The sequence below is a fragment of the Vespula pensylvanica genome, chromosome 1 (genome assembly GCF_014466175.1).
Source record: "Vespula pensylvanica isolate Volc-1 chromosome 1, ASM1446617v1, whole genome shotgun sequence".
In the NCBI taxonomy this organism is placed as follows: Eukaryota; Metazoa; Arthropoda; class Insecta; order Hymenoptera; family Vespidae; genus Vespula; species Vespula pensylvanica.
Genome location: NC_057685.1, coordinates 5,854,034 through 5,863,964, shown reverse-complemented (window position 1 = coordinate 5,863,964; position 9,931 = coordinate 5,854,034). Strand labels below are relative to the sequence as shown.

At 41.6% G+C, this 9,931-nt stretch overlaps 1 protein-coding gene and 1 long non-coding RNA gene across 2 annotated transcripts in view; one reads left to right on the top strand and one right to left on the bottom strand.

Moving 5' to 3' along the window:
• Window positions 1–9,931, bottom strand: part of LOC122636381 — a 111,996-nt gene that overhangs the window by 39,207 nt on the left and 62,858 nt on the right. The window lies entirely within an intron of this gene.
• LOC122636350 (homeotic protein spalt-major-like) overlaps window positions 5,569–9,931 on the top strand; it is a 58,437-nt gene continuing 54,074 nt past the window's right edge. Inside the window, exon 1 of the mRNA XM_043827496.1 lies at window positions 5,569–6,956. Within this exon, the coding sequence (XP_043683431.1) occupies window positions 6,851–6,956 (106 nt within the window). The 5' untranslated portion in view covers window positions 5,569–6,850. The remainder of the gene's footprint in view (window positions 6,957–9,931) is intronic.

Below are 9,931 nucleotides of genomic sequence, written 5' to 3'. Positions count from 1 at the left end.
ACCAATTTGGGATTCGGTGAACGTAGAATATTCCAGGACCATTCGCAACTCCCTCTCACTCACTCACACATCGAATCCTTGCGTTCCTTCGCGTAACCTCACTCGCGGCACTCTTAACCCGGATACGATTTTGATTTTTTTTTTTTTCGTTTCTTTCCTTTTTACGAGATTGTCAACTCATTCTGACAAATACTTTCATATGTACATATATGGATATATATATATATATATATCATTAATAAAGATTAATAGACTTCTGATTACTTTTTTTTATCGAGAAGAAATTCTTTTAATCGGGGAAGGTAAAGCTTACGTTCAGACTCGTCGAGGAGGAGGAAGATCGCGCGAATCTAAATGAACGTGTTGCGCATGGTTTAAAAAAAAAAAAAAGAAAAAAAAAGGAGAAAGAGAGAGAATGAGAAAGAGAGAGAGAAAGACAGAGAATGTGTTCGGCGAACGTAGTAGATACGTGGCTTTTATCCGAGACTCCTCCGCGACCTAATTGAATGCAGCGCAATCTAAACGGCGTCAATTTGCCGACGCCCCACCCCTAAATGTCGTTAACACCCCACGTTCGGTAAAGAGCAAAAGAGAGAAAAAGAGAGAGAGAGAGAGAGAGAGAGAGAGAAAGAAAGAGAGAGAAGGAGAGGTGTGCCGCCACCTGCTGCGGAGTATTTTCTGTGGTCTTTTAATACTACGATCACTGGGATTCCGGCTTGGTCGGCCTTTTGCTGCTACTGCTTCCAAGTTCTGATAAGTAGGTAGGTATCTAAAATCCTTTTTATTCTCGATTTTAGTAAAAAGAATCGATCTGAAACGATGCACTAACTGTTACATTTTTCTTATCGATCTCGTTCGATTAGAGAAATTAACATTCGAGTAATTATCGTTCGACGATTACATCGGATATCTTAAGAATAAAGATAAGAATAAAGAGAGGATATAATTATGTTACTTCTTTTTTTCTCGTAAAAAAGAAAGAAAAACTGGAGATATATATATATATGAAGGAAACAGGTAGATAGATAGGTATTATTCGGTAGAAAGGGGTTTAGGTGGTTTAACGAAAAAGAAATAATAATAAAAGAAACAAATAAAGAAGAGAACAAAAGGAAAAAGTACAACATCTTTAAAAGCTTTACAATTCTCGACGCCGGCGCCTGTCCAACACAAACTTCGACGCGTTTTCCTCGATTTTTCTACCTGCTTTACGTACCTACAGAAAGATGAAAAGGAAAGACAGAGAGAGAAAGAAAGAGATAGAAAGAGGGATAGAAATACAAAGAGAAGGCAAAAATTACGAGCCGCAAATGATAATAAACTTGTCTGGTCCGATGAGAAAACCTACGATCCTCTCCGTTGCCTAATGTAAGTAAGTACCTACCTCGGAAAAGCCAGTTTTACGTCCATTACCACTACTACACGTGCGAATCTTCAACGCTCGTCGTGCACTCACCTCGTTCGCACCTGTACCTACTGTAATGCGTTAGACCGTCACGCTCCAAACATTTCATACAATTTCCTATTTCTAACGACGTTCATTCAATTTTGCATTCCTCCTCCTGTTTACGTTCCATCATTAATGTTCATTGATATTCATGATAATGATAACGATCATTAACGTCGTTGTCGTCGTCGTTGTTGTTATATTGGCCAAGGTCGTCATTCATTAAATTCACTTAATTCGAATTAAAATTTACGATTATTCGAGCTCGTCATCGTCGAAAATTTAATCGAGCGTATTGAACGATTTTGACTCGTTTTTCTAACCACCGAGATAAAAAAGAAATTTGTGAAAAGTTCTATAACTAAACTAAAACGTAATTCATTGGGAAAGAAACGGAAAGAGTAGTCTAAGTTTCTAACGTCACTTCTCGCGTTACACCGATCTATACTCTTCCCCGTCCCCTTCCACAACCCCGGAAGCCCTGTCTTCGTTTACGCTGCCTTTACCACGTTCACTTCTTTTCCTTCGTCTTTCTTCTCTTTTTCTCTCCCTCCCTCCCTCTCTCTCTCTCTCTCTCTCTCTCCCTCTCTTTCTCTCACTCTCTCTCTTTCTCTTCAACCGGAATAGGACGCTACTCCCACGACCCACCTGTTCTTCCTTCGCTTCGTACTTTCAAGTAGGTATAATAGGCTATAACCGACGTGCCGTGACTCGAATTTCGATGAACAGAAAATGCCGAAATGCACACTGTCTACGTGAGAATTTTGGGAACGTACTCGTTTTAATTTGAGTGCTCGAAGACGGAGGGGAGAAAAAAAAAGAAAGAAAGAAAAAACAAAAAAAAATTTTACCGTGTTCGGACCCTAACCAAGAAACTTTACTTCCGAAGTAGTACGATTTTCTAATAGTACGATCTAACTTAATAAACGGAAGAATGAATTTAGCCTAGATAGGACGAGTAGCTGATAACGTAAATAAAAAATGACGTAACAGTAGATCTCCCATTGATCAGATCGATCCGATCGAAGCACATGATTGAATCTCTACAATCCTATTTTCCTTTTTTTTTTTTTTTACACTCAAACGAAACTACTACTTTTTCCATTCATCACCACGAATTACATACCTCTTCTCCTACGCTCCGACACGAAAATTCTTGAAAAATCAATCCATCCAACAGACATACATACATACATATCTGCCTATCAACTCGAACTTGTTAAATATTTCTCCACACTCGACCGGTAGTGTCGGATAGAAAAATAACGATTAAAAAAAAGAAAACGAATAGCAAAAATAACGACAAAACAAGAGAAACAACAAAAAACACAAGAAAAAAGAAAGAAAAGAAGAGAAAAGCAAAGGAAAAAGAAAGAAAAAAGAAAAATCTCCGAACAATTCGCCGATCGCAAGCCGATGAGCGTGAGAAGATTCTCATAAGCCCGTGCGGGAGGATAATGGCGAGAAAGAGAGATAGATAGATTGAGAGAGAAAGAGAGAGAAAGAGAGAAAGAAAGAGAAAAAGAAAGAGAGGAAGAAAGAAAGAAAGAAAGAAAGAGTGAGAGAAAGAAAGAGAGAGAGAGAGAGAGAGAGAGAAGGAGGGGAATAGTAGGGTGAGGTGAGGTGAGGGAGGGGGAGAAAAACGAAGAAACTAATTGACGACGGTGGTCGTCGCGACGAGAGAAATATCGAAGGCGCATCGCGTTCGAGGGAGTTGCGCGCGTCGCTGGCGGCGCTGTTCGCGGCCGGCTGCTCGTGCGTTTACTCGTTTTAGGGTAGAGGTGGGGAGAGGAGGGAAGAGAGAGAGAGAGAGAGAGAGAGAGAGAGAGAGAGAGAGAGAGAGAGAACGTTCTTGCTCGTTCGTCTCTCTTTCTCCGTCTCTATCTATCTCTCTATCTCTCTCTCTCTCTTTCTCTTTTATAAGAGTAGTAGTAGTAGTAGTAGTAGTATTAGTAGTAGTAGTGTAGTAGAATATTCACGCGGGGACACGACGGTATATAAAATCATAGAGAGACACGAGTGGCCCGCTATAATAATGCATAAGGAGGCGTGTACAGGTTCAGCCGTTTGGCCACGCCCCTCCCCGCCGCTTACCATCCGGCTGGAGTGGGGAGGGGGATAGCCGGCCGGCGTTGGAAACACGGAAGGGGAATAAGAAGATAGAGTAAAGAGAGAAGTGGGGACACGTAGGAGAAGCATATACGATGGTACGAATAAACGAGAGAGAGAGAGAGAGAGAGAGAGAGAGAGAGAGATACCCTTTACACACAGTGCTTCTCTCTTTCCCTCATAAATTTAATCCATCTGTCTGTCTGTCTGTCTGTTTGTTCGTCTCTCTTTCTTTTTCTCTTTTTCTCTCTCTCTCTTACTCATAAATGCCACTTATCTAGCCGTCACACACAGATATTTTATGCGTCTCTTTATCCATAGTTCTCATTTATCCATTTGTCTCTCTCTCTCTCTCTCTCTCTCTTTCTATCTGTCTATTACTGTTTTTCATAAGCATTACCTAACTATTCGTATCTTTCTAATAGATCAGTCACTATTCGAGAAAAATCGTCTCATCCGTTTCTCATTTGCTCGATTAGAAAATCTACTGCGATACCCGTGTTTCGTCTTTTTTATAATAGTATCCTATTTATCTTATCCTTTTCTCTCTCTCTCTCTCTCTCTCTCTCTCTGTCTGTCTCTCTTTGATAAAACGACTACGTCAGGAATAATTCATCGAACCTTAAAGACTTTTATGCATTTACTTTTATCGTAGAAGTAAAATAGAAGTAGATATAGTTAAGTACTATGGAAAATATCTTTGGAAATTCTCGTTTCTAATAGCGCGTAGGAAGAGATAGATAGTAGAAGAAGGTAGGCAAAAGCGGCGAATATTCGAAGGAAAAAGGTCGCGCGCGCTCGGAAGCTGTGCTCTCGAAGGGTGGAGATCCCCACCGGAGGTGTCGACGATGACGGTGAGGTGGTGGTAGTAGTGTGTAGTGGGGGGGGCGTGTAGGTCGAGCCACGGAAGGAGGAGAAGGAGAAGGAGAAGGAGGAGGAGGAAATAGAGGAGAAAGAGGAGGAAGAGGAGGTGGTGGTAATGGTGATGGTGGTGGTGGTAGTGATGCTGACGATGGTGGTGGTGGTGGTACTGGTGGTGGTGGTGGTGGTGGCGGTGGCGGTGGTGGTGGAGGAAGAAGAGGAAGAGGAGGAGGAGAAGGAGGTTCGTTGAAGCGACAGCGTGGGGTGTGCGCCGATGCACATGAGTGGGGGTAAAAGCGCGCGCAAGAAGCGTCTCCCTACCACGGGGTAGTCAGTGGACGGTGGAGAGGGGTGATTCGACGTCAGGCCCAGAGCTGGTCCGTCCGTCGTCCGGCCGACTCGAGCGATCGGAGCCGCGGATTTCGCGCGAGAGAGATATAGAAAGCAGGAAAAAAAGAGGGCCGCGCGCGCGCACGCACACCTACGCACACGCACGTCGACCAACCCAACCAAGCAGTACGACGACGACGGAAGAGACTGATACACGTACACGTATACACGCACGTATATAAAACAAGGGAGAAAGAGAGAGAGGGAGAGAGGCAGAAAGAGAAAGAGAGAGAGAGAGAGAGAGAGACAGAAGAGACACGTGTGCACAGAGGCAAGCACGTTGCTCGACACATACATACGCATACGCCCATACAAGCTTTGATACATATATATATATATACACATACATACATACATAGGTGCATACATGCATACATACATAGACACGTACGGAGTACGTACGTGTATACACAATACGTAGAACAATAGACACGGAACGCGTAAGAGAACGAGGAAGAGAAGGCGTGCACGGCGAGCAGCACCACACTGACGTTCGGTCGTGCGCTCGATACGTCGCGCGAATGTCGTCGTCGTCGTGGTCGTCGTCGTCGTCGTCGTTGTTGTTGTTGTCGTCATCGTCATCACTGCTGTCGTTATCGTCGTCGTCGTCGTCGTCGTCGTCGTCGTCGTCGTCGGGATTCTCCTCGTGCGTCGTGTCGTGTCACAGCCAACGTTCGTTCGTTTCCGTCCTCGTCTTCGTCGTCGTTGACGAGTCGACGTTCGCCGGTTCTTTTCGTTAAAAGAAATAAAGAGAGAGAGAGAGGAGGGGGAGGGAGGGAGGGAGGGTGATAGAGAGAAAGAGAAAAAAGGAAAGAAAAAGATATCAAGTGCAGTGCGCGAATATCTTCGACAATTTCGCTACGTGATATTCGTGATAGGGAGTAAAGTAAAAGAGAGAAGAGATAGAGAAAGGGAGAGAGAAAGAAAGAGAAAGAAAGAGAGAAAAAGGGAAAGAGAAAGATAGTGAGAAAGAGACAAGGATAGAAGGATCCCGGCCACGTGCGAAGCGACTACACGAGGGAACGATATTACGACTACTAACAGTGTGTGTGAGTGTGACGGCAAGAAAAGACTTTGTGAAGACGATTAAAGAAGAAATTATTGAGATTGGTGTTTGTTAGGGGATGGGTTAAAGGGTAAAGAGGTAAAGCTATCTATCGAGCAGAGAGAGTTTCTATGGATTACTGGCCGAGTTGACACGGCCGCCGGCCGAATACTTTTTCTCCATTATCATCGTCGTCGTCGTCGTCATCATCGTCGTCGTCATCGTCATCTTCTTCTTCTTCTTCTTCTACTACTTCTTCTTCTTCTTCTTCTCTTCTTCTTCCTCTTCTTATCCTTCTTCGTTATCCCAAAGCATTCAGTGTCTCTCTCTTCGTCCCTCTCCCTCTCTCTCTTTCTCTCTCTCTCTCTCTCTCTCTCTCCCTCTCTCCCTCTCTTCTCGTGTCCTCCTTTTTTATCCAACGTACAAAAAAAAAATAGAAGAGAAATACTAGACAGGTGCCTATGGAATCGTCAAAGGTACGGATTTACCTTTGGGTGGTGCTGCGACGACTTCACGAAGGTGTCGTCGATCGTGTTAAAGAAAGAAAGAGATAGGAGGGATTACGAGATGAAAAGTAACCGTGACGAATTGGAAGTGTGAGAGACATGGTGCTTGATTCGATCACGATTTATAGTAGGTGTTATGAGAGTACTGTACGTCTAATTATTCTTCCGAAGGAAGGAAGAAAGAAGAAGAAGAACAACGACGATAACGAAATAGTACGAGTAATAGTGTGTAAAAGATCTTGGACGATTGAATAATTAGTAATATTAGAAAAGGTAATCAAGGGCAAGTTAAAACTGTGTTTATGCGAATGAGAAAATCGTGAAGAAAGAAGGCCCAGTTTAGACTAGAATAGCAGAAGCAAGGGAAGACGATCGCATTAAAGTAGCATCTGGCCGCCGCAGCTCCAATCCCCTTTGCGGGATCGCGCACGAGCTAGCGTGAGGAACGGTGCGCGCGCGAGAATCTATTTTTTTTTCCAAAGAGTTGAAGGGATGTCACGGAGAAAGCAGGCCCGACCGAGCCGTGCCCATCTCGAGGAGGATCTTATCCAGGGCCCTCTCCTGATCGATCCGGTTGGAAGCATCGTTAACGAGAGCCGTAAGTGATTAATTATTATATCGTGAATTTAGTTTTCGTGGAGAAAGTATTTTTTACGCGTAGCTAATTGACTACCTAGCCGGTATAGGTATCAAAGAAAATTCAAAAAAATAGAAATACCCATATATATCATATGTTTTTGTGCTATCCATCCATCCATCCATCCATCCATCCATCCATCCATCCATCTATCCATCCATCTATCTAATCAAACATTACGAAGATCGAATCAAGATGGACGTTGTTAACGATCGTGAAATCGTGTTTCCTCACCCACCTCCTCTTACTCCGTTCCTCCGTCGCCCTCTCCCCTCTCCCCACTTCCCCCCTCCTCCCCGCTCCCCTTTGGATAAAATACTCGTCGATCGGCGAGACGAGAAAAATGAAGCATCTCAAAGAAAACGGCTACCGAGATGATCTCGTCGTCGATTACTACCGTGTACGTACCTACCTACCTACCTACCTACCTACCTACCTTACTACCTACCGGTTCCATACACTCGGAGAACAAGTCCGTGATTATCGTGATAGTAGCACGCGAGAGAGTCCTTAGAAAAACGATTTACTCGATTAACACCAAGATAAATAGGAGGGTATCGTCGTCGGGAATCGTAATTCCCGCGGATTGATAAATATTATTAGAACAATGCGTTATTACGTTATCGCATAGTTTATTTATGAAAAGTAAATGTTCCCATCTCCAAATAATTAAATCGTTTCGTGATGTCGCGAAACTCGTCGGGAGAACGTGATATTATATTTCGATATATTCGAGGAGTGTATAATAAAAAGAAGTATAAAAGAAGTAAAGGAAAATAAAGAAGAAATGAACAGAAAAGTAATACAATAACAACAACAACAAGAGTAATAATAATATTAATATTAATATTAATATTAATAATAATAATACCAATAATAATAATAATAATAATAATAGTAATAACGAAAAAAGAAAACAGAAAGAAAGGTAGAAAGGAGGAAAAGATAAGAGAAAAAAAAGAAAGAAAAGATAATAAAAAATGAAAAAGCCTCGAGTAAAACGTTTTCGTTTAAAACGGTAATGCGAGAACTCGATCGAGAACGCGACTCACTTTCCGTCGGACCGCGTCCACTTCGTCGTCACTATGAGGCAACGAACGTGAAATACCTTTCTGATAATTTTTCTCTTTCTCTCTCTTTCTCTCTTTCCTGTTCTCACTGTTTCGTTCTCTTTCTCTCTTTCTCTCTCTCTCTCTCTTTTTCTTGGAAGTTCCTTAGCGATCGGCTTTCATCGATAATAATCGAGAAGACGTCGTATCCTTTGAATTCGAATTCTCGAACATACGTAGATAGGTAGGTAGGTAGGTAGGTAGATAGGTAGGTAGGTAGGTAGGTGGATAGGTAGATAGGTAAGTAGGTACATAAGTACTTACAACCCTACGTACGTATTTACGTAGATATTACTTGCGTACTTTTAGTTCGACGTCTAACATAGATTAAATTCTTGCTTTACGAGAAACGATCTCATGGCTAAGAGCAAGTAGAAATATGTACTTATGTAGGTATGTATCCCAAGTATCTATGATTCTGTTGTCGATGCACGAGAGTAGTAAAATGTATCGGTAACGCGACGTTAAGTGAATTAACGTAAAAGCAATATATATATATATATATATATATATATATATATATATATGTACGAGAGAAAGAGAGAGAGAGAGAGAGAGAGAGAGAGAGAAGAGGAAGACATAAAAAAGAACGAAAGAAAGGAAATAAAAGAAGGAAGGAAGGAAGGAAGGAAGAAAAAAGATCAATAAACGAAGCGAGCCCCCCTCGAGCAAAGTTGCAAGTATAGTATAGCCCGTGTAGGTACACGCTCGAGCCAGACTCCATTCATCCGTGAGTTCGCGCCTTTCGATATTCGAGAGGCGTCGCTAAGCCGTTTCGTTCCGGAAAATAGCCGAGTTCTACGGTTTTTCTCGAACGTTTCGAAGGAGCTCGCGACATAACCTATTGGATTTAACTGTTTCGAATGTCGAAAATAATGATGGTAAAACGAGAGAGAGAGAGAAAGAGAGAGAAAGAGAGAGCGTGCACGACACCTAGACCAACTATCCACCTATCCCGAACGCTATATGGTCCGAAACTTTTCCTTTTCCTTTTGCATCCAACGAATAAGCTAGTTCGGAGAATTAAAATGAAACGCTCGTTCGAACATTTACGTTTATTCTCGATAGATATACGTATAAATCTTTATCGATATAATTATAATAAATATTTTTCAATATTATAGAGATAGGGTTACTTGAAAGTTTGCCTAAATTTACAGATAAAATCTTATTTCACTGTAATATCCTACTCATACGTTTTATCGAACGCTCCACCTGTCACATAAAAGCCTTTAATCTTGAAAGGAAATAGCACTTCTCGTTGGAAAACTTGTAGAGACTCTAAACTCTAAAATAAATAGATACTCTCTCTTTCTTTCTTTCTTTCTTTCTTTCTTTCTCTTTCCCCATTATATATATATATATATATATATATATATATATATATATATATATATAATATGAGTTAAGCGGAACGCTTCGTCGGTGGCTCACCTATATAACTACGTAACGATAAGAAATATTTCCAGCTGGCTAGCGTGCGATACGAATTTGCATAAAATCGAAAGGAAAAGCATTTTTACACGAGCGTGTACGCAAGTTACCTTAATACGTCACGCGAACGATCACTACCGTGTGTAACGTCGCGGCAAACTACTAATGCGCAACAAGTACTTAGTTTTCATTATTTTCACGACATTTTCCATACAACCATACATTCCTCCGTACGTCCTTCCTTTATATATATATGTATACATACGTATATATATATACATATATCTCAGATATATACATACTTACGTTATGCCTATGCGTAACCAATTTGAACACAAAACGAGAAAGTAATCGTTCGTCTTTCGATTTCTCTCTCTCTCTCTCTCTCTCTCT